The sequence below is a fragment of the Pelophylax lessonae genome (genome assembly GCF_965119305.1).
Source record: "Pelophylax lessonae genome assembly, chromosome: 1".
NCBI lineage: Eukaryota > Metazoa > Chordata > Amphibia > Anura > Ranidae > Pelophylax > Pelophylax lessonae.
Window position 1 is genome coordinate 466,661,184 of NC_138768.1, and position 25,400 is coordinate 466,686,583.

Below are 25,400 nucleotides of genomic sequence, written 5' to 3' on the forward strand. Positions count from 1 at the left end.
TGAAGTTTTCATTTATTCCCACAATTCTTTGCAAAATTAATTTTTTTTTTTTTTTTTTACAAAATTGTCATTTCCAACAGGTTATTTCTCTCACATGGCATATGCATACTTGCAACTACACCCCAAAACACGTTCTTCTACTCCTCCTGAGTATGGCGATACCACATGTGTGGGACTTTTTCACAGTCTACTCATATAGAGGGGCCCAACATGCAAGGTGCACCATGAGGTGTTCTAGGAGCATAAACTACACATCTAACTTGTTGACCACCTGTTACACTTTTGAAGGCCCTGGAGCACCAGGACAATAGAAACGCCCACTAAATGACCCCATTTTGTAAAGCAAACACCCCAACGTATAATCTATGAGGCATAATGAGTCTTTTGAACATGTCATTTTTTTCCAGAAATTTTTGGAAAATGTGGAAAAAAAATGAAAATGCATTTTTTTTTTACACAAAGTTGTCCATTTATAGGATATTTCCAACACATAGCATGTACATAGCTAAAATTACCACCCAAAATACATTCTGCTACGCCTCCTGAGTATTGCGATACCACATGTGTGAGACTTTTTTACAGCCAGGCCACATACAGAGGTCCAACATTGAAGTAGCACCTCCAGGCGTTCTAGGAGCATAAAATACACTTTTTATTTCTCAACCACCTATTACACTTTTAAAGGCCCTGGAGCACCAGCACAATGGAAAATCCCACTAAATGACGCCATTTTGGAAAGCAAACACCCCAACGTATAATCTATGAGGCATAATGAGTCTTTTGAACATGTCATTTTTTTCCAGAGGTTTTTGGAAAATGTGGGGAAAAAAACGCATTTTTTTTACACAAAGTTGTCCATTTATAAGAAATTTCCAACACATAGCATATACATAGCAAAAATGACACCCCAAAATACATTCTGCTTCTCCTCCTGAGTATGGCAATACCACATGTATGAGACTTTTTTACAGCCAAGCCACATACAGAGGTCCAACATTGAAGTAGCACCTTCAGGCGTTCTAGGAGCATAAAATACACTTTTTATTTCTCAACCACCTATTACAATTTTGAAGGCCCTGGAGCACGAGCACAATGGAAAAGTAAACTAAATTACCCCATTTTGGAAAGCAAACACCCCAACGTATAATCTATGAGGCATAATGCATTTTTTTACACAAAGTTGTCCATTTATAAGATATTTCCAACACATAGCATGTACATAGCAAAAATGACACACCAAAATACATTCTGTTACTCCTCCTGAGTATGGCGATACCACATGTGTGAGACTTTTACGCAGTCTGGTCACATACAGAGGCCCAACATGCAAAGAACACCATTAGGTGTTCTAGGGACACATAGCATGCACATACCATGAATTACACCCCAAAATACATTCTGCTGAGCAAAGGGTAAACAAAAGCTTACCTGTAGTTTTAGAAGCGCAGTTTTCCACAGGAGTTGAGCACTGGTAGTCCAGGCAGCAGGCAGGGACTTGGTCAGCAACAGCGAATGCAATTGTCCAGGCAACAGGTAAGGATACCAGTCCAGTGTCAGTGCAGGCCGAGATATTGTGAGCAGTGCCAAAATATTGGTCCTGGTAGTAGGCAAGAACATGGTCCACAGTTCAAGTAGCAGGCAGAGGTTTGGTCAGTTCATGCGGCAGGCAGAGGCATGATGGCAGTAAGTCCTGCAGGCAGAAGTAGGGCCTCTGTCGGGATAGAATGGGGACAGGGGTAGAGGCTTCTCCCACCCAAATCTCTTTGAAGCCTCTGGGATCCAGACCCTAATCTGGGAAGAAGAAAAACAAAAAAATGTGTTTTCTTCATCCAGAAAAACAATTCTGGTCCCCTCACATATGTGAGACCCCTGTGGTATGAATCTCACTACTCCAAGAGGCAGGCAAAAATCGTGGTCAAACAGTCCAGGGTCAGTTCCAGATCAGGCAGAGGTATGAACAGAATCAGCAGGCAGAAGCATGGTCGAATAACAGGCCAGGGTCAGTTCCAGAGCAGGCAGAGGTATGTACAAAATCAGCAGGCAAAGGCGTGGTCAAATAACAGACCAGGGTCAGTTCCCGGAGCAGGCAGACATATGTACAAAATCAGCAGGCAAAGGTGTAGTTGAATAACAGGCCAGGGTCAGTTCAGGAGCATACAGTGGCATAAGGGGTGAAGGTAAATGGCAGGGATTGAGGACTACGTTTACCATACTTCACTAATAATTTAGACAAGTATGGTAACGGCGGAAACAGTCTTCTATACAGAGGCCTGGTTTGGAGGGACACTGGGGACAATAATAAACGGGTGTCCCTTCTAACTCCTGCACTGGTACACACCCTACATTTTTTTGTCGTTTTTTTGTTTGTTTGTGTGGGAGGGATTTTACTGAGAAAATGGCATTCAGAAAGTCTACTTATAACATTGGATCAAATGTTTTCTGGTGGGCCGTTTGGGAATATAAGGGCAGTGAAGATTTCCTCCAGGTAATAAAGGAAGGGTTGGGGGCTTTCGGTGGACTTGCGGTAAATTATGTAGGAATTGTATGTGGCCAAATGAAAAAGATAAATTGAGACTTTTTTGTACCAATGGTATGTTCGTCTTGTGGGTAGATAGGGTTCCATCATTTGGTCATTGAAGTCCACTCCCCCAATGAACAAGTTGTACTCATGAACACACGTTGGCTTTCGGATTGGGCCATTCCTTCTTCGGGCTTCCACATAGTTGTCATTGTGGATTGAAGACAGCATGTACACGTCTCTTCTGTCCCTCCACTTCACAGCCAGGATTTCCTCATTTCGCAGACTAGCCATCTCCCCTCTTCTTAGCTTGGTGTTTATGAGCTTTTAAGGAAAGCCTTTTCTGTTTTTTCTGACCATGCCACATGCCAGAGTCTTCTTCCTGTGAAGGTTGCGGAACAGGGGCAAACTTGTGTAGAAGTTATCTACGTAAAGGTGGTAGCCTTTTTCCAGGAGAGGGTAAATGAGGTTCCAAACAACTTTCCCGCTTGATCCAAAGTAGTCCAGACATTCAGGGGGATGCAGCTGGGTGTCCTTCCCTTCGTACACCATGAAGGCATATGTGTACCCTGTGGCTCGGTCACATAATTTATATCGCTTCAACCCATAGCGGGCCCGTTTGCTGTGGATAAATTGTTTGATGCCCAGCCTGCCGGTAAATTTAACAAGGGACTCATCCACACATATATGTTGGTCTGGGGTAAATAATTGAGGGAATATTTCTGAAAAATAATTTAGAAGTGGCCGAATTTTATAAAGCTTGTCAAATGTTGGGGAATTTCGGGGAGGGCACTGGGTATTGTCATTATAATGGAGGAACCTCATTATCATCAAATATCTGGTCCTGGGCATTACTGCGGAGTAGATTGGCATATGGTAGATGGGTTTGGTTGACCAATATGCACGCAATTCATTTTTTTATTGAGTTCCATATTGAAGGTGAGGCCTAAAAAAATCTTAAACTCCTCCACCGTTAGGTCTCTCCACTCATAGGGACGGGAATAATAAGATGTGGGATTACTCTGAATAAATTGCTGTGCGTACAGGTTGCACTGGGCCACAATTGACGTCAGCAGGTCCTCTATAAAAATTAAATTGAAGAAATCTATCGGGGCAAAGTTCTCAGTGTTAACCTGGACTCCTGGCTGGGCAGTGAAAGGGGGGATGATGGCTTCTCCTGAGTTAGGAGGAAGCCACAAAGGGTTTTGAAGGGCATAGGGAAGGCTTGCATTGGTCCTAACCCTTTGGGGGTGAGGTGACACCCCACTTGTACTTGGCCTTTCTTGCCAAGGCATTGTGGTGCTGGTGGATGGCACAGTGGTGCTGGTGGATGGCATGGTGGTGCTGGTGGATGGCACTGCGGTGCTGGTGGATGCTACTGCCTCCTCCTCACCAGAACGCCTTTGTTTGGTAGGCACGCAATATTCCTCTTCGTCGGAGTCTGTCTGCGTCCCACTGCTTAGGACCGGCTCGTAATTTACTTCGGAGTCAGACTCTGAATCCGAAGAAGAATCTGAAGCAGAGAGCTCCCTGTTGATCTCGTCGGCCACACTCAGGATATTGTAGGCCTCCTCAGCTGAAAAAAATCTCTTTGCCATCGTTGGTGATGTTGATCCTACACTGATGGATGCTAATGAGGTTCCACTGATAGGTGGCACTGATATGCAGCACTGTGTGACACTAATGGCACGTTGACACTATGGGCACTGACAATGAGGCACGGTGACACTGATGGCACAGCGAGGAATGGTGACACTGTAGGCACTGATGACACTGTAGCAGTGATGCTGATGGCACTTATGACACTGACAATGGCACTGTGGGCACTGGCACAGTGACACTAATGGCACTGATGACACTGATAGCACCGATGACACTGATTGAACAGTAGGCCCTGATGGCACTGATAAGCACGGTGACACTGATGGGCACGGTGACACTGATGGGCACTGTGACACTGATTGGCACACTGATGGGCACTGTGACAGTGATGGGCACACTGATTGGCTCCGTGATGGGCACACTGGCACTGTGGGCACATTGATGGGCACTGTGGGCACACTGATAGGCACTGATGGGCACTGTGGGCACTGTGATTGACACTGTGGACACTGTGGGCACTGTGATTGGCACTCAGATCGCACACTGTATACTCAGATCGCACACAGATCTCTCCTTCCTCAAACTGCAGTCTCTGTGTGAGGAAGGAGAGCTGGCAATGAGAGATGATCTCACATTTGAGATCATCTCTCATTGGATGCTCCGATCGAGTGGCGAATGGCCGCTGTGATTGGCCATTCACCACGATCTGTGATTGGCTGTGTCCAAGGGACACGGCCGACACAGACTTTGCCCGAGGCGCACGTGCGGGTAGCCTGTTAGTGGGAGGCCGTATAAAGACGGCCTCCCGGAAATTAGAGCCCGCGCTGTAGCCGTCTTTCGGCTATAGCACGGGCGAGAGAAGGTTAAAGTTATAGGGCTCAGCATCACTGATCATTACAGATGCAAAGTAGTCTGCACATATCTAAAATCAGGCAGTACATCAGTTACTTCATTAACCACTTGCCGACCGCCGGCCGACTATATACGGCGGCGGTCAGCCCCTCCCAGGCAAAGTGACGTACTGAATAGGGGGGGGAGCGCGCACCGCTGGAGGCGCGCTCCCGCCCCCGCTCGTACCCGAAGAAGCCGGTGCATGTGACCGACGGCCCCGATGTCCGCCGGTCACTCGCGAACGTCGGGTGGAGAGGGAGAAAGGCAGGCGGCTAATGTAAGCAAAGCCCCCTGTCACTCTCCCCTGTGTAAAAGCACTGATCACTCGGTCCTGCTATGTAGGACCATTGATCTGTGCTGTTACACACAAAGCCACATCCAATCACAGTAAGAAACACGCCCCTAGGGACACACTTAACCCCTCCCTCTCCAATAAAGTTAACCCCTTCCCTCCCAGTGTCATTTTTACAGTAACAGTGCATATGTATAGCACTGATTACTGTAGTAATGTCACTGGTACACCCAAAAGTGTCAAAAATGTCAGTCAAGGGTCCGATCTGTCCGCCGCAATGTCGCAGTACTGCAAAAATAAAATCGCAGATCGCCGTCATTACTCGTTAAAAAAAAAAAAAACAACAAAAATTAAAAAAATCTTTCCCTTAGTTAGTAAACGCAATAACTTTTGCGCAAACCAATCAAAATACGCTTTTTGCGATTTTTTTTACCAAACATATGTAGCAGAAAACAAATTGGCCTGAAATGTTAAAAAATGTTAAATTTTTACTTTTTTTTTTTTGGAGAATTTCATATAAAAAAATTTGAAAAATATTGTTATTTTTGCAAAATTGTCGCTCTTTTTTTGTTTATAGCGCATGATCAAAAAATCGCACAGGTGATCAAATACCACCAAAAGAAAGCTCTGTTTGTGGAAAAAAAAGGATGTCAATTTCATTTGGGCACAGCGTCGCACGACCGCGCAATTGTCCGTTAAAATCATGCAGTGCCGAATCGCAAAATAGGCCCTGGTCAGGAAGGGGGTAAAATCTTCCGGGGCTTAGGTGGTTAATGTGTGTCATTATAAGATGGAGAATACATTCCATATGTTGGTGTATGGGACATCTGTGTAACATACAGGTACCTTCATTTATACATTCAGGCACGTTTCTTGTTGCCCAGTAAAGGGGAAGAGCCTTCAGCAAGACACAAGGAAGACTAAATAAGTAGTGGATTAAGATTCAAGACCAAAGATTGGCTCCCCTTCTAAACCACATTTAAAATACACCCATCAATCAAATAAATAGAAGAACAATAGCTTTATGTTCTCTTTTGATCATTCCAAGCCAAAACAGCTTTGTATTTCCTAAATGGACAACCATTATTTACTAAGATAATATTTAACCGGGGGGTGGGTCCACCACCATAACAGCCCACAGAGCTGCTATCGTGGTGAGGGGTTGGGTGGAAAAGTCCTGTACAGTTTTCCTTGCCTGCCTCGCCATTCCCCTTGAATGAAAGTACTCCATCTGGACTCAAGAATTACTTTGAGAGCACACTGATTGACCCAACAGTGCCTGCAAAGTTCCTACCTTGACATTACTTAGCAGAGCTAGAACCACACTTAGCATCAGTATCACCTTTTCCCTGTGACTCTACCATAAAAAAGCTTCAGGTGCCTGCTTCACCAAAAAGTAGTTTCAATATTCCCATTGCACACTTTCCTGGATAAGGCTTTAGGAGTAACAGGTGCTGCAGCAACAACCAGCTAGAACTGGAAACATCACAGATCAAATGCACATACTCGCCAGCACACCATGGATCATCAATTATGTCTGAATCTTTACTGAATAATGATCACATCACAGAAGACATAGTGCAACATTTCCAAGTCATACAGGACCCCATCGTCAGGCATGTGATGTGACCATCACATGCCTGACTGACAAAGGGGTCCTGCGCTGCTCCAAAACGTTGCACTATGTCTTCTGTGATGTGATCATTCCTCAATAAAGATTTGGATGCAATTGAAGATCTGTGGTGTGCATTTGATCTGCTTCACCAAAAAGGTACATATGCCACTGCTAAAACACCGGTGACAATGCAAGACAATTTGACTGTACAATCTTCTTTAGATCTATCAGCTATATAGTGCAGGGGCATGCAGGATTAGATACAAAAAAAAAGTCCTTACATAGTTTTGGCAACACTAATGAAATAGTTTTTTCAGGTTGTAACAGGTACGGCTGGCTTAAGTAGGTTTTTTTTCTCAGCTGACTTCCACTGTAAGGGCATTCTTCTCTACTGATAACCAGTGTAAGGGGATCATTTTGTGCTGATCACCAGTTTAAAGGAGCCCTTTTCAGCTGTCTATCAGTGTAAGTGCACCTTCTTTTCCACTGACTACCAGTTTAAAGGGACCCTTCTCCACAGAACAACGGTGTTAAGGGATACTTCTTTTTTGCTGACAACAAATGTAAGCAACACTTCTTCTCCAAAGGCCTCCAGTATAAGGGGGCTCTTTGGTTTTTAAAACGAATGTGATGGAGTATTGTCTGTTGACCACCAACGTAAAGGGGCCCTTCTTCTCCCCCTCTTTCAGTGTAATTGGGCCCTTCTTCTCCACTGCCCTCCATTGTAAGGGGGCCCTTTTTCCCCTCAATGAATACTGGTGTTAAGGGGCTCTTCTTCTCTGCTAAACCCCAATTAAAAAGGGCCTTCCTTCTCCACAGACCACCAGTGTAGAGTGCCCTGCTCCGAAAAGTAGTGCAAGGGGGCCTTCTTTTCTGCCCAACTCCAGTGTTAAGGGGTCTCCTCTGTTGACCACCAGTCTGAAGGTGGCCTTCTCTGCTGACCACCAGAATGAGGGGGGCCTGCTTGTTTGCTGACAACCAGAGTGAAATTGACCCTCTATGCTAACTACCTAATTAAGGGGATTTTGTTCTCTACTGACCACTAGTGTAAGGGAGGCCTTGTCCTCCACTGTATCAGTTGTGGATATTTTTAACTGATTCGTGACAAATGTTCCCATACATGTGTAATAATATCTCTCACCCACAGGTGGTTTAGTGAGCTTTTGATGTTGTGTATTTAAAGATGGATGCTGCATATCCAATTCACCATGTGGTTGTGGGGGGGAAGTGCAACCATGTGTTGATGACCTCACAAAATGACCTGTGAGTGGTCAAGAGAAATGAGTACATCCTGTGGGTGGTCTCTGGTATACAGGACTATAAAAAGAGCCCCTAGCATGAGGAATAGGCTGTTTTTTTGGAGCTGTGGAAAGACCAAGCATGCAGCCAGGATTTCTTATTGTCCTTTTCCTCCAGCTATCCAGTGTAAGCTGTTGACATTCAACTACCAGAGCTAAGTATTAATTAATATTTTGGGATATAGAAGTGTATGTTTAAGTTGTGGTATTTTGTGTAATCTTTATGGTAACTTTTATGTGTGAGAAGCTTTATGTATTTTGATGTCCATTAAAGTTTTTCTTTTATGCTTTTTATCAAAACTGATCTTGGTGTGTCTGTTCATTTTAAATATTCACTAGATATTTTATGTGGATGTCCAGTATATCTTCATTTTAAACTTTGTTGTTCCGACCTTTGATACATCCACTGACTACCAAAGTAAAGGCGCCTTCTTGTTCACTGACCACAGGAGTACAGGGAGCATTTGTACTGACCACCAATGTACAGGGGACATTTTCACTGACCATCAGTGCACAGATGGGGGGGGGGGGCATTTGCACTGACCTCCGGGCATAGAGGAGGCATTTGCACTGATATCCAGTGTACAAGGAGACATTTGCACTGACCACCAGTGCATGGAGAGATGTATGCACTGCTCACCAGTGCATAGAAAGAGATATGTGCACTGATCACCAGTGCATAGAGAGAGATATATGCACTGACCACCAGTGTATAGGGGGAATTTGCATTAAGCACCAGGGCACAGGAGTTTTTTTTACACTAACTGCCCATGTACCTGGGGTGTTTACACTTACTGCTAATGTACAGGGGACATTAACATCAACTGCCAATGTACAGGTGGCATTTACTGTAACTGTCAGTTTACACCGACTGCCTATGCATCAGGGGCATTTACACTGACCATCAATGTACACCGTTTGCCAATGTGCAGGAGGCATCTACACTGAGTGATCGTGTATTGGAAGCATATCTATCGAACACCAAGTTTTCAATGACTGCTAATGTTACTGAGCATTTCCACTGATTATCAATGTAAATAATGTCTTCCATGGTACCTCCAAGAAAAAAAAGATTGTTTTCAAGGTTGGTGGGCTTAGAAAAATATTTTGGCGCATTTGCAGAAAACATTATATAATTGAAAGTAGAATCAAAGCCAATCCCTTTTTTTCAACAGTTATGACTACATGAGTAAGAGTTAGATGATTTTGATATTTTGTTAAGTTTATATTGCTGTATGATGTATCCTATTGTGGTGACCACATGACATTACTGTCTACTGAACTTGCGATCACAGGCCCCTGGTGGATTTTTCTAAAGGAATATACAGAAAATGAACTCCAGAGAGAAAAAATAGAAAGTACAGCTCAGAGCAATTCCCTGGATGCCAGCATGACAGCACACTGACAACAATAAAAATTAAACTGAGTATCTAATATTTCCCCATTGCAAAAAGAAAAAGGGAAACCGTTTTGGCTGCAGTTCCCCTGTAATGTAATAGAACTAATAAAAGGTTGATTAGCTGCTATGTTTAAGGTCCAAGCAACGTGCAAGCTTTTATTAACTGTAAATCACATAGTTCCTCACTGGGGTAATGACTGCTGCATCATTTTGGTGTGAAATGTGAACAGCTAAGACTGAACCTATCAGTCAAGTAGCATTACTTGGGAGCGGATTGCAGGAAAGAATACCTCTCATGTGGCCTTAGTCTAACTGTATGTAAATGCATTACTATACCTCCTTATTAGAAAAGGTCCAACTCATTGATAAAAAATGGAAGGTATGTGGCCATCAAGCCAACTAGCAAGCACTGCACAAATACCCTACTGTATTTTATGTCATCTATAAATCTGAAAGGGATACAGTACCTTTAACCAAATACAGAAAAAGAAGATTAGCTCCAATTTGGTATTTTTTCATAAATCACATACAAGAACAATCAACATTTACCAGTAGTTAGATAATAGACATCAGCATCAAAGGCTACGTTACAAAGCAAAGCCGTATATTTCTGTGCTAATAACCATAAGCCAGCAGGTGATAGCATAGCCATGGCCATATTAACTGCTGTTGCTGTCCTAGGCAGATGTGAATAATGGTTTTGTTTTAGCCATAGTCCTTTAGTTGCCATGAATGTTACAGAGACGGCGCAATGACCCTTATACCCAATTAAATATAATAGTAACAATACTAGAAAACGAATCTACGCAGAACAAGTGTGTGGCCTCACGGAAAACAGCCTCATTGGCCTTATTTGACTGGCTGAGCTGCCAAACCAGAAGAGTTCCTGAATATCACTGAAGGAATATATCTTTTTTCCTACATGAATGTAATCATGTTACTTCCCTGTTGGAGATAAGATAATCCCTCGTTTATAAGCATAGCTGCCTATGGACAAAGCAGTCCAACTACAGAGGCTGTAAAATCACGACAACTACATATTACTTGATCTGCTGATGTACCCAACCCTTCTTTCTTTTCATATTGCCCAGTTTTGTGTGTATCATATGCATTTTATTACCTTTGGTATAGCACATAAAAGACTGCTGTCCCCCTATAATACCATGCAAGCCAACAAACCAAACATTGGTTCAATATGCTTACTAAGCTGCCAAGAGCTTATCTTGTCGTATATGAATTACTCATTTCACAGTTGCAATAATCTTGTGTATCTATGGTTTCTGTAATGACCTGAGGGTCTTGTCGAACAGTCAGCAAAATGCCGCATATAGACTTGTATAAAAAAAAAGGTACAGAGCTTGCAGTCTTCTGCTTTTAAAATCTCCTCCCAAAATGCAGCATGTGTACAGTAGATTGCTGTAGGTCTCAACCCTTACACATTTGTAAATATGTATCATGCTATATGAAGGCTACAGTAAACCAAGTATCGAAAAGCTTTATAAAATGTATTTACCTGTTCTAAATGCAAGGAAAATTAGATCTACAAATGTTGAGTTTTCATCATATCGCTGTTAAAACAGTGCAGCAGGAAAAGGATATATTAAACTAGTGTCATCTGTTTAGAATGTCAAAAAGAAATATGTGATAACCAGGGAACCAAATCGGCTGTCCTCGTCATTTAATTAGACAGTACCCAAATGTAAAAAAGTCAACTGTCTCCTGTAAATTACTAAAAAACCATTGATAATCACAAAATAAAAAATAAAAAAAGAATGTCCCAGTGTGTAGATTTTCTTAAAGATGTAATGTTTAGATGCATGTTCATTCAAGCCTTGCTTTATGCAACAAGTGAAGTCCTAATGATGACAGTCAGAGACGAGATATTTCATTTAGGACAGTAGGTTCCTGGCATTATTTATGTCAACGCATTTAAAATCAATTTTTGTCTGATCATTCTTTAAGTGTAATTAGCTTAAGAAAAGCTTTCCACTGTCATATAGTGTTCTTTGTTTTATAAAGATTTCTACCTGTGCCCATCTTGCGTTTTTTTTTTATTTATGTTTTTTTTTTTAATTTTAATGGAATTTATGTAAGAGCAATGCATCAAATGTATACATTAAATGTGTACCCGTGTCATATTCTAACGGTCTATTTGCAACATATTAACTCAACTACAAAAATTCTCACTGTACAGAACTATGTGATTTTGTCTACAAATATCAGCCCATACATTGCAGCTACCTGCAAGTCTGTGTCAACAGTGATGTGTGAGCATTCTGTAAGCTGTGTGCAATGTAAATAGAATTTTTACAATACATACACGCAAACAGCTCTGCATGTAAGACTGCATACTCCTTTAACTAAACACTCATATTTACACACACACACATACAAAATAAAGGGAGCATTTCTATCGGAGTCATAGAAATACATACATACATATTTATTTGTACTCCACAGGGCTTGTCGCACAATGAGCTTCATTTTTTTGTTTAGAATTTTAAGTGTAGTACTATATATACAGAATACATCTATAGATAGATAGATAGATAGATAGCTAGCTAGAGACATAGATAGATAGATAGATAGATAGATAGATAGATAGATAGATAGATAGATAGATAGATAGATAGATAGATAGATAGATAGATAGATAGATAGATAGATAGATAGATAGATAGATAGATAGATAGATAGATAGATAGATAGATAGTGTATGTATTTATTTGTGTCTGCTAAAGATTGCAGAATTTTCTCCTATCATTTGTATGATACCAATTATATGGCAATTTATCTCCTCTAGTTTTTATAACTTTTAAGCTTTTGTTGCCATGTCCAGCAAGAATTGAATTGTGTGTACCTAGGCATGCTCTACTAAAATAACTAATGCCGTTTCCATAACTTGGCACAAAAGCCAAATGTCAGATCTGCTTTTACACCGGCTTACTGAATAATCCTAGTTTTTTTTAAGTATTGATACCATGTGTATATAATTCAGTATCATCCAATATGTCCGATATAAAAAAGGTATATTATCATATTCAAATTCAGAAAGCCAATGCAACTGTTCTATATACAGTCCTAGTATTACAAACAAGATGAATGAAAGTGTGGGTTTACTTAATTAAAACAGAAAAAAAAAAATGATTATACACAATTTATCTAAAATCTTTTCCGTGGGATCAAATCTTATAAAATCCAATCAGTCCCTGACTTGGAAGTTATCCCCTTGCAGATCTGGAATACATTACTTACCAGCAGGTTAAAATGTACAGCTGAGGGAGTCTACAAAAAAAAGAGAAGAGCACAAGCTAGTTGGTGGTATCTATGTTCATGGGCACCCAGACATCCCCAGCTGACCAATCTTAGGGCAAGTAACAAACCGTCATGTCGTGCATTTTCAACCAATTGCTTTTTTGCTTGCTCTGCAATAAGCCGGCACTGAAGGTGTCTACCCCTTCAACCCACAGTAACATTAACAGAAATGCCTGGTTGATCTAAGCATATTTTCCAAAAGAAAGATCCTTTTGTGGGCAGACTGAATCCATATATCTGATGGCCATTTAATGCCTATGGCCAGCTTAAGGCAAATAATATTTAAAAAAAAATCTGTTCCATTCTTGATGAAAGCCCAGGAGAACAGAGGAGGTCCTAGCCCAGGAGAACAGAGGGGGTCCTAGCCCAGGAGAACAGAGGAGGTCCTAGCCCAGGAGAACAGAGGGGGTCCTAGCCCAGGAGAACAGAAGAGGTCCTAGCCCAGGAGAACAGAGGGGGTCCTAGCCCAGGAGAACAGAGGAGGTCCTAGCCCAGGAGAACAGAGGAGGTCCTAGTAGATCATAAATTGTGTGAAAAGCTTCTTTATTATACTTATGTCATATATAAAATAAAAAAAACCTGTTATGGAAACCGAATCGAAGAGAATATTCTTTATAGAAAACATAAATGTAATACACTTATATTACTGAAAGAACATGATGCTGACTTTATCCCTTATTTTTGGTTGCCTCCTATTCTCCAGCTCTGTCAGCTGTCCATTCCATCTCCCCTCCTGCAGCTTGCAGGTCTATGGACCTCACTATCCCCTGACAGCAACACTGTAATTGAGAAACACTAATGACGGCTTGTCCATTCTGCTCAATACAGCACAAGAGAAAAGTTTAATCAATGAAAAGGCAGAATTGGGCTTTCTACAGCACGGGGTCAATGATGTGATTATACAGGTGGCAGTTTCAATGCCTGAGAATAATACTGTAACATAAGGCACACAATAGTGTTACTGACCTCTCCAATTGCTCCAGGAAGAGAATCAGTTACTGTGTGCTCTAACAATAGACAAATGGATGAGCATTATAGGAGGTGACTGGAAATCTGCTGCCGTTCTCTTTCTGGCTGCAAATGCTTGGTTATATCACCAATCATCCTAACTCTTAACATCTGCAATCCCGAAACACACATCAATTGTTAAATAGTGTCTGATCTCATTTCTAGTGACTTTATAAACACTATAAGCACCACTGAAAGACACGATTCTACATTAGAAAATTTATGAGTATTCATCGGATGTATCAAAATGAAGCACTTTTGGGATTTTCTCTTAAATGCCCTCAAATATTGTGATGGATCTAGGGTGAGAAAAAGGCACTTTGAGGCAATGCCTCCACTCTTCACAATCCTTTGTCCTGTAAATACAGCAGTCTTTACCTACCTGTAGCTTCAAGCCTGGACAGGTGGGTGGTTGCGGACTGTGATCAGAAGAGCTGAAGGTCCTGCTGGTTTTTCAGGGATGAAACTGAGATGGTCCCCCCCAGAATAGTCTTAGTATCGGCAGCAGCGTAGTATTGGTCCTAGGAGGAGAGTATCGCCAGGAGTCCTTTCTGTGGTTCAGATGACAAATAGAAGCTTCTTCTGCTGTGGCCGACGTAGGTGGTCTTCTCTGGCTCCCACCGTCTGCCTATGAAGTAGCCGGGACTGTACTGTAATATATATCCACAGGCCAGCCAACCACATGTGCTGCTCCTAATACACACCTCCCAACTCTGGGAGGCACTAGATGCACGCTCACCTAGTTCATATCAGTCCTAGCAAGCAACAAGTCCCCTGAGCCTTTCCGACTCGTCAAACGTCCTTCTGCCAACGCAAGCATGCATAATCGACAAATCTGCGCAAACATACGTCCTCTCTATACATCTATAATTATCTCTTAATCTATTTAGTGCCACTAAGGCACTCCCTCTATTGCTAAAAAGAAAAATACCATGGAATACAGTAGCTCTAAAAGGTCCAATTACATGCCCTGAGAACTTACATAGGGTTCTCTCCCTGTCTCTAATATTTGGCAGTAGTCATCTCACCTATGGGTTAACCTGCCCTGCCATGTGTAGGACAGCCAACACCATAAATCCATTTTCCCTGCCCCCTCCTACCTTGTGCTGTCCTCACCTGTAGGAGCCAACTTCCACTCCTCAGTACAGTCCTTCCTGCTTCTCTCCTCCGTCTGAACACCCGGGCATGATGCTTTCTGCTGCTACTGCTGCACTAACCATTCCCCTGGGGGGTTCCAGCTTTGCAATTCAGTCTGACACGTGCAGTAAGCCAGGAGCCAGCAAGTATATGGGCTTTGCGCCATCTAGTGCTCAATTTCAAAATTACAAGGATCTTTTCATTTTTTGTTTTCCCCACAGGAAAATATATTCTTTTTCAGGATGACTCGGTGCCACCTGGCACATGCTTATGACGTCACAAATCACTTTCTTTTAAAGTGTTTTCAAACATTAACAAATTAACTTCTCTTGTTGACTCTATTTTGGTTTGTTAAAGTGTTACTAAACCCACAACAGTAAAAATAGTCTGTATAAGCAGTAAAGTACGCTTGTTATAATGGAACCTAATGACATAGCTCTCAACTGTCTCTGATTTCTAGGGACTGTCCCTGATTTGGGACAAAGCCCCTCTGTCCTTCTTTCCTCCTTTTCTCCCTTATTTTGGTCTGATCTATATATTATAAAAAACGCACTTTTTTTTTCCCCCTTTTAACATTTTTTATTAACCACTTTACCACCGGAGGATTTTGCTGTCTTATGTCCAGGCCACTTTTTGCGATTCAGCACTGTGCGAATTTAACTGACAATTATGCGGTCGTGCGACGCCGTACCCAAACGAACTTTACATCCTTTTTTCCCCACAAATAGAGCTTTTTTTTGGTGGTATTTGATCACCTGTGCGATTTTTACTTTTTGCGCTATAAACAAAAAAATAGCGACAATTTTGAAAAAATAACAATATTTTTCAAATTTTTTTATATGAAATTCCCCCCCCCCCAAAAAAAATTTAAAAATCCAAATTTTTTATCATTTTAGGCCAATTTGTTTTCTGCTACATATTTTTGGTAAAAAAAATCGCAATAAGCATATTTTGATTGGTTTACGCAAAAGTTATTGCGTTTACTAACTAAGGGAAAGATTTCTGTAGTTTTTGGTATTTTTTTTTTAACAAGTAATGGCGGCAATCTGCGATTTTTTTTGCGGGACTGTGACATTGCGGCGGACAGATCGGACCCTTGACTGACATTTTTGACACTTTTGTGGGTACCAGTGACATTACTACAGTAATCAGTGCTATAAATATGCACTGTTACTGTAAAAATGACACTGACAGGGAAGGGGTTCATTTTATTGGAGAGGGAGGGGTTAATGTATGCCTGGTGCTCACTGACATGTGTGGGGGGAGGTGACTGAGTGACACAGGGACAGATCGCATTTTCAGCTATGCTGAACCCTGTAATCTGTCCCTGCCTGTCACTTAGGAGATCCGCCCGCTTTGTTTACACAAGCGGGCGGATCTCCAGACTCGATTCCCAGACGATCGGGGAAGAGCAGCGGTGAACGCCGCTGCTCCTCCCCTGGCCCGACTCCCGCTGTGACTGAATACAGCGGGAGCGAGCCTCTGGCGGCGGGAGCGAGCCTCTGGCGGCGCGAGGGGAATGTCTGGCGACATAGGTCTACGTCGCCAGACGTTATCGAACCACTTTGCCGCAGTAGAGCTCTAGTGAGCAGCGGTAAAGTGGTTAAAGTGTTTTCAAACTTTAACAAATGAACTTCTCTTATTGACTCTATTTTGGTTTGTTAAATTGTTACTAAACCCACAACAGTAAAAATAGTCTGTATATGCAGTAAAGCATGCTTGTTATACTCCCTGGAACCCAAGGACATAGTCTCTGATTTCTAGGGACTGTCCCTGATTTGGGACAAAGCCCCTCTGTCCTTCTATCCTCCTTTTGTCCCTTATTTTGGTCTGATCTATATAGTATATAAAACGCACTTTTTTTTTTTTCCCTTTTAAATTTTTTTATTAAAGTATCAAAAATATTACAAATTATTCATTGCATTTCTAATGACTTCAAGAATGTGAGAAAAAGGGGATATAAGTTTCAATGCTCCCCTTTTCCCTCATGGGATCACCACAGCTTAAAGGTTTCAAGTTTTCCCCACAGGTAAGGGCGTGGTTTGAGGGGAGTCTGTTACCTGATAGGTGGGGAGCTTTGGAAACAGGTAGAAATTTCTGGAAGCCCCTAGGGTACCAATAATAGAGGCTCTCTGACAGGAATGTGTGCCAGTTGACCCGGGAAGGACACGCTGCGGAGCTTACCCAACCCCCCCCCTTTTTGTCGCGGCCTTTATAATGTGGTGGGTCACCTTTTCGCGTGAAAAGGGGGACAGTTAACCACTTAAGGGCCGGAAGATTTTACCCCCTTCCTGACCAGGGCCTATTTTGGGATTCGGCACTGTGCGACTTTAACTGACAATTGCGCGGTCGTGCGACGCCGTACCCAAACTAAATTTACGTCCTTTTTTCCCACAAACAGAGCTTTCTTTTGGTGGTATTTGCGATTTTTACTATAAACAAAAAAAGAGCGTAAATTTTGAAAAAATAACAATATTTTTCACATTTTTTTATATGAAATTCCCCCCAAAAAAATGTAAAAATCTAAATTTTTTTAAAAATTTTTGGCCAATTTGTTTTCTGCTACCTATGTTTGGTAAAAAAAATCGCAATAAGCGTAAGTTATTGCGTTTACTAACTAAGGGAAAGATTTCTGTCATTTTTGGTGTTTTTTTTTTAACGAGTAATGGCGGCGATCTGCGATTTTTTTGCGGGACTGCGATATTGCGGCGGACAGATCACACCCTTGACTTACATTTTTGACACTTTTGGGGGTACCAGTGACATTATTGCAGTAATCAGTGCTATACATATGCACTGTTACTGCAAAAATGACACTGGCAGGGAAGGGGTTAATTTTATTGGAGAGGGAGGGGTTAATGTATGCCTGGTGCTTACTAACGTGTGTGGGGGGAGGTGACTGTGTGACACAGGCACAGATCGCAGGTTCAGCTATGCTGACCCCTGCAATATGACCCTGCCTGTCACTTAGGAGATCCACCCGCTTTGTTTACACAAGCAGGCGGATCTCCACACTCAATTCCCCAACGATCGGGTAAGAGTGGCGGTAATCACCGCTGCTCCTCCCCTGGCCCGACTCCCGCTGTGACTGAATACAGTGGGAGCGAGCCTCCGGTGGCGCGCGTGCGCCGCCCACAAGGGGAGGATTCCAGCGACGTAGGTCTACGTCGCTGGACGGGAACGAGCCACTTTGCCGCAGTACAGTCAACGTGACTGGTCGGCAAGTGGTTAAAGTATCAAAAATATTACAAATTATTCATTGCATTTCTAATGACTTCAAGAATGTGAGAAAAAGGGGATAGAAGTTTCAAGGCTCCCCTTTTCCCTCATGGGATCACCACAGCTTAAAGGTTTCAAGTTTTCCCCACAGGTAAGGGCGTGGTTTGAGGGGAGTCTGTTACCTGATAGGTGGGGAGCTTTGGAAACAGGTAGAAATTTCTGGAAGCCCCTAGGGTACCAATAAAAGAGGCTCTCTGACAAGAATGTGTGCCAGTCGTCGCGGGAAGGACACGCTGCGGAGCTTACCCAGCCACACCCCCTTTTTTGTCGCGGCCTTTATAATGTGGTGGGTCACCTTTTTGCATGAAAAGGGGGACAGTTAACCACTTAAGCCCCGGAGGATTTGGCTGCTCAATGACCAGGCCCTATTTTGCGATTCGGCATTGCGTGACTTTAACGGACAATTGCGCGGTCGTGCGATGCTGTACCCAAATAAAATTGATGGGTTTTTTTCCCCCACAAATAGAGCTTTCTTTTGGTGGTATTTGATCACCTCTGCAATTTTATTTTTTGCGCTCTAAACAAAAAAATAGTGACAATTTTGAAAACAAAACAATATTTTTCACTTTCTGCTATATGAAAATGTAAAAATCAAAATTTTTAACATTTTAGGCCAATTTGTTTTCTGCTACATATTTTTGGTAAAAATCGCATTAAGCGTATTTTGATTGGTTTGCGCAAAAGTTATTGCGTTTACTAACTACGGGAAAGATTTATGTCATTTTTATTGTTTTTTTTTTTTACTAGTAAAGGCGGCGATCTGCGATTTTTTTTGCGGTACTGCAACATTGCGGCGGACAGATCGGACCCCTAACTGACATTTTTTACACTTTTGGGGGGACCAGTGACATTACTACAGTAATCAGTGCTAAAAATGTGCACTGTTACTGTAATAATGACACTGGCAGGGAAGGTGTTAACACAGTGGGTGATCAAGGGGTTAAATGTGAGCCTAGGGGCGTGTTTACTAACTATGGGGGTATGGGCTTTCAAAATAATCACAGAGACTTGTGATCTTATATAGAAGGATCCCGGGCGCTCTGTGATCATTCCATAGAGAAGAACGGTCAGCTGTGTTAACATTAGCTGACCATCCTTCTCTCTCAGCGGGGGAGTGATCGCGGGTGTCAGGCGGCAATCGGAGCCGCTGGCCCCGTGGATTGGAGTCCCCGCTGCCAAGTGGGGGCAGGCGTGCGCCCACCCCCTATCAGCAGGTGCGCGGCCAATGTAGGGCTACGTCGGTTCACGCAGGAGGGCCTTATGTGGTTAAAGGGTAACGCCACTTTCGTGGGGAAAAAAATCAGCAAATATAGAAAAACAATATAGCATATACAATTGCGATACAAATCATTTATTGGTTGAGCCAGATGGACTTGTGTCTTTTTTCAACCTGACTAACTATGTCACTATGTAAATCATATTGTAATTGAATGTTATTAAAAATGACCTTTCCTTTTTAATCTGCAGCTGTTGTAGTTTTCTGAAAATACAATGCAATATGGCTGCCTGGAGGTTTACTGTACACAGAATGTGTACTGACCACACCCCAGAAACATCATTTCCTGCTTGTGTGATTGGCTCACCAATTTTCCCATAAGTTTTCCTAAGATAGAGTCAGATTTCTGGCATCCCCTGCAACAGAAATGTCATTTTTGGTGAGATACTCCCAATAGGAACACGTCTAAAGGGATGCAGGCCCAGCAGCTTTCCTCATTAGAGCCCTGCAGCTGCCACAGCAAATAGATAATTATGAAACCACTCCCATTAGACCCACTCAGCACAGAGGAACAAACAGGGATTTCTTCAGAATAACAAAAGGTTGGAATCTGCAACAAATTTTGTTAAAATTCTTGCAATGTACAGAGATCACCCAGAGGGGAATGTTTTTTTCTCAACAAAAGTTGAGTTATGCTTTAAACATATATATAGGAACAGTAATACCTATTGACCCCAATGGGATCATACTATCAATAGGTAAGTCCAATGATAGGAACAAGAAAAAGGGGAGGCGTAGGGATACAGGGGGAGCTAACTTTCTCTGTACAATATTTAGATAGATTGTAATTCATTCTTGTTTAAGGTTTTCAGGTAAATGGATGCTTTAGGGTGAGCTAGCCAGGTTCCCCATGCTTTAATGTACTTTGTGGATAAAACGCACTTTTTATCTTTGAAAAGGCGTTTTACAGTGCTAAACATTTCATCTAATTTCTTATTTGCTGTATTTGTAAACTTCAAAGGCTAGTATAAAGACATAGTAGTGGTTAAAAAAAACAGGACTTTTGGCTTTAACTAATCATTTTTTTGTATTATTCTTCTCGGGGGGGGGGGGGGGGGGGTGACAGGGGTGTGTGTCCTATGTCTACATAGTTTCGGTAATAGGTGTCCCTCGTTCCCATCTCAAAAACTAGGGAGGTATGCCTAAGGGGTTAATCCTCTGCATTGTGTAAAAAGGCTGTTTGAGCCCATCTTCTCTGATCCTCTCCTGCTTCCACTGTCCCCAATATATTTCCTGATAACACAGAACCAGGAGACAGGCTGCACATGCTTAGTTTGGTGTGTACTGCTAGAGAATTTTTATTTTTTCTTTGGAAGGGTGCATGTGATCAGCACAGAGCCACTCAGCACTGTCCAGACAGAGGGTCAGGGGTCCTGCATCCTGATAGGACAGTACGTGCATTATGAAACCTCCTCCTACAAGCTTTAACCAGACAGTTATAGAAGGCACAAGTCTGCTCTAACTGCTGATGAGAAAAGATGTTTAGCAGTTTATATTTACTAAAATAATTGCATTTCATGTTCTGTGTACTGTGGGAGACCAGATATAGTGAATGCAGGGTCCTGGGTTTTGTAACACTTTAAATATACCATTGAATGTGTTGCATTCTATCCATTTGATAAGGAAAAAACTCAAAAAAACTGTTGATTGTGTCATAAATTCAAAGCTGTCCTGTTTTCAGTGCTCACTTTTTGTGTTACTTAGCCCTTTAATTTTTTGTCTTAGACCAGGGGCCTCAAAACACATCCAGTTCACTACAAGATTTTATCCGACCGCCGGCTAGAGCCAGTGGAGTATCTTCAATATGCGCTGTTCGAGGCTCGGTTCACACGGCCATGGCTTGGGATCCAACTTGTGAGTTGGGTGACATGTGAAATCTAATTTTAGTCAATGAGAGCTGTCCTAATTAGCTCTACTGAAGTGGCTCCGACTTTAGAAAAGGTTCCTATACTACTTCAAGGTGACTTCTATCCATCTTGTGCCCATAGACTTTAATGGAAGTCACCTTCAAGTCGGATCCTCATCTTAATTGTTGTGATTTGGATCCAACATGACAGGAAGGTTACCCAGGCATTCCTTGAAAGTGCTTCAAAGTCGCATCAAGTCGCACTCAAGTCGCCTGGCAAAGTCGCACTCGGCCCGGGGGCCTTGTGTTTGACACCTGTGATGTAGAGCAACAATTCTTTTTTTTTTCAGATTCTCAGAGAGTTCTTTGCCATGAGGTGCCATGTTGAACTTCCACTGACCAGTATGAGAGAGTGAGAGCGATAACACCCAATTTAACATACCCGCTCCCCATTCACACCTGAGACCTTGTAACACTAATAAATCACATGACATCGGGGAGGGAAAATGGCTAATTGGGCCCAATTTGGACATTTTCACTAAGGAGTGTACTCACTTTTGTTGCCAGCGGTTTAGACGTTAATGGCTGTGTGTTGAGTTATTTTTCGGGGACAGCAAATTTACACTGTTATACAAGCTGTACACTCACTACTTTACATTGTAGCAAAGTGTAATTTCTTCAGTGTTGTCACATGAAAAGGTATAATAAAATATTTACAAAAATGTGAGGGGTGTACTCACTTTTGTGAGATACTGTATATCAGCTATTGCAGGATATATCAGCTTGTGCAGTATATACGTATATTTATCAGCTATTGCAGGATATATCAGATAGTGCAGTATATATATTTATCAGCTATTGCAGGATATATATCAACCAGTGCAGTATATATATCAGCCAAGTCCAGTGTATATATCTTTTGTGAGATACTGTATAATATTTTCAAAATGTTATCTATAATAATAAAACGCAAGTGTCCCTGCGTCCGTCCCTGTGTCCGTGGATTGCGCTACTGCGCATGTGCACCACGGACAGCCGTTGGGATTGGGACGCAGAGAACACTGGGCGGCGCTGGGTGGGCGTGTATTCGAGCGGATCCCCGCCCACCTTTCAACATCCGCCGGCCCTGGCTGGGGAGGCGTTCCGATCTGTGGAGACAGCCACCCCCCGGAGTGCGGAGACTGCAGCCGGCCCGCGGCCTTTAGGAGAGGCCGGGGATCGGGCCTGCACGGGGCGCACAGGATGACGGACACCCGGAGGAGGCGGAGGAGGCGCCGGGAGGACTGAGGAGACGCGGGAAGCCGGGGACTGAACCGAAGAGAAGCTGCCATAACCATGAGGTAAGTGCACGGGGGGGGGACGCTGGCATCTCTGCATTGATTGGGGGCATTGCTGTGGGCACTCTGCGATTGGGGGCATCGCTGTGGGCACTCTGCGATTGGAGGCATCGCTGTGGGCACTCTGCGATTAGGGGCATCGCTGTGGGCACTCTGCGATTGGAGGCATCGCTGTGGGCACTCTGCGATTGGGGGCATCGCTGTGGGCACTCTGCGATTGGGGGCATCGCTGTGGGCACTCTGCATTGACGCCCCCCCCCCCCCTAATTGCTCAGTCTAAAGGATTGCGCTCAGAAAATGTTTTACTTGCGCAGCACAGTAAAAAATTAGAGGGAACATTGGCAGAGTAGGTAGGGAATTTTGATAACAACCTTAAGGGCTGAGGCACAAGTCCTACTGCGCATGAGCAGGTGCATGCGCACCAACGGATCGGTCAGCACCATCTCTTATAACAAACATACATCCCATCTTCATGGCACACACTGCGCCGATCAGACAATCCTATTCCCTACCCACACGCGCACGCCCGCTGTCTCATTGTCGGGTCGGCGCAGTGTGGGTCATGGGGATCAGATTGTCGGGTCGGTGCAGTGTCGGGTCAGCGCAGTGTGTGCCATGGAGATTGGATGGATGTTTGTTATAAGAGATCCCGCTGCCCGACCCGTTGGTGCGCATGCGCCGGTGCATGCACACTAGGACTTTTGTCTGACCCCTTACGATGCTATAATAATTCCCTACCTATTCTGCGCATGCCCAATAGAACGTGTGACGCAGGTACAAGCTGCTGCATGAGGAATCCACAGCTAATTTCAATCGGAAATTACGTAGATAGGGAAATCTGATGGGGTAGGGAAATCTGATAGAACACCGGGCGAAACTGTTGAATCGGCGGGTGTGGGGTAGGGAAATCTGATAGAACACCGGGCGAAACTGTTGAAGCGGCGGGTGTGCACGGGCACGCGGCGGATGTGCGCTCACGCGGACTTACTCCTAAGCGGCAGCGGGTGTTACAAGTGGCGGCGGGCGAGCAATGTCACGCGAGAGCCGCTCGGTCAGCTCTGCGCTTGTCCCCGATGTTGCTAGGGCAAGAGGGACGCTATGCGCAGAGCTGGCTACGTCATGCAGCTCTCGCGTTGTTAGAAAAAAAGAACGAGATAAGCGAGAGCCGCTCAGTCAGCGCATGTCCTCGACGTTGCTAGGGCAACAGGGACGCAGAGCTAACAGAGGCTCTCGCTTAACTGGAACAAGTCTGTTTTTACAAATGTTTGACCACATATGTTCTAGCGCCCGTTAATTTAACGGGCTTAATGTCTAGTATTTATATAAAATAATGAATGTGGGGCCTTTTGGTAGGCGTGATTTTTTTTTGGGGGGGGGGCAGCATTTCATTCTTGAACCCGGGCAGCAAAATGTCTTGGGCCAGCCCTGGGTATGGAATGTAAGTGTATGCTGTCACCAAGGAACTCCTTTTAAGATCAGGGTCTACAATACTTGAGGCTACCTCTTTTATTTTCCTGACCTTGGGTAAAGTTTCTCCTTAAAATGTACTGTATGTCAACATAATGCTATAATCACAGTGAGCTTATTATATTTCAGTTTCATATGTTAATGCGGCCTGGGTCAATAATAAAGTTAAAAAAACAAGAAATGAGAGGTTGTTACCCATAGCGAATAGATATCTGCTTTGAAGATTTCCAGTGCATGGCAGCTTCATGGCTGAGCCAGATTGGTTGGCATGGATAAAACTCCTATGTTTTTTACACAAATAATCTCGCCAACTCCTCCATTGCTGGCTGTGTAAATATGAATACCATTTTTTTATATAACTACTTAACTACAGTGACAGTATATTGGTATAGTTTGCTGAACATTAGCGTAAAATGGCTTCATGCACTGTAACCTTATTAAGCTTTACCAACCTAAATACGTAGCTTTATGCAGTTTTATTGTTCTGTATAGGTTTTGTCCTCAGGGAATTCCTGCCTCTGAATAGGAGAAGAAGCATGTACCGTAATCCTCAGACTGGAAGCTATTTCTTCCTTTTTTCAGTTCCTTAACTACATTTCTTGTGTGCTGAGAGTGTTAAATACGATAAACACCATCAACGATCAGTAGCCTAGCGGATACAAAGAAGAAAACACACAGAATACAGTATGCAGTACACTGCAATTGCAGAAAGTATTGAACATTCAAGTCTACAGATCAAAGAGAGTACAATTTTGTGTGTTCTTTCATTGTACACAAAATAAGGGTAATATCAGATGACTGGTATTATACTCTGCAATTTTTACTAGCTGAAAAATGAGAAGGTATATTCTGCTCCCTGCAGAGCTGCATCAGGTTAACAGTGGTTCCTCCTGTCACATGAGGGTGGAGGCTAGGCACCTTTATCCAAACATACTGCCTGCAATGGTTTTAGGAGTGTATCACTCTAGTCTCTTTTCAGGGTCAGATTTAAATTGGCCATATACTGTAATATATAATGTTTTCATCAGCTTGTGGGCTGAATGAAGAACAAATCTAATAGGTTCCTCTCCTATTGTATTATGACAGCAACTTGCCTACCTCCAGTCTGCTAAAAAAAAAA

General features: G+C 43.0%; 2 protein-coding genes across 4 annotated transcripts in view; both read right to left on the reverse strand.

Moving 5' to 3' along the window:
* The window catches only part of C2CD4C (C2 calcium dependent domain containing 4C), a 55,738-nt gene extending 40,582 nt beyond the window's left edge, over window positions 1–15,156 (reverse strand). Inside the window, exon 1 of one of the 3 annotated variants that reach the window (XM_082274078.1) lies at window positions 15,055–15,156. The gene's annotated coding sequence lies outside the window, so the exon portion shown is untranslated. Of the gene's footprint in view, window positions 1–14,320; window positions 14,401–15,038 lie in introns of those variants that run through there. The other 2 variants (XM_082274079.1, XM_082274077.1) reach the window with 2 other exon arrangements.
* Window positions 2,846–3,432, reverse strand: LOC309546943 (piggyBac transposable element-derived protein 4-like; the record flags this gene model as incomplete). Its single annotated transcript, XM_082246685.1, has 2 exons — window positions 3,161–3,432; window positions 2,846–3,043 (listed from the first exon to the last, which is right to left on the reverse strand). The coding sequence occupies exons 1-2, from the start codon at window positions 3,389–3,391 to the stop codon at window positions 2,846–2,848; spliced, it is 429 nt and encodes a 142-aa protein (XP_082102811.1). The 5' UTR covers window positions 3,392–3,432.
* Window positions 15,157–25,400: the final 10,244 nt, after the last annotated feature.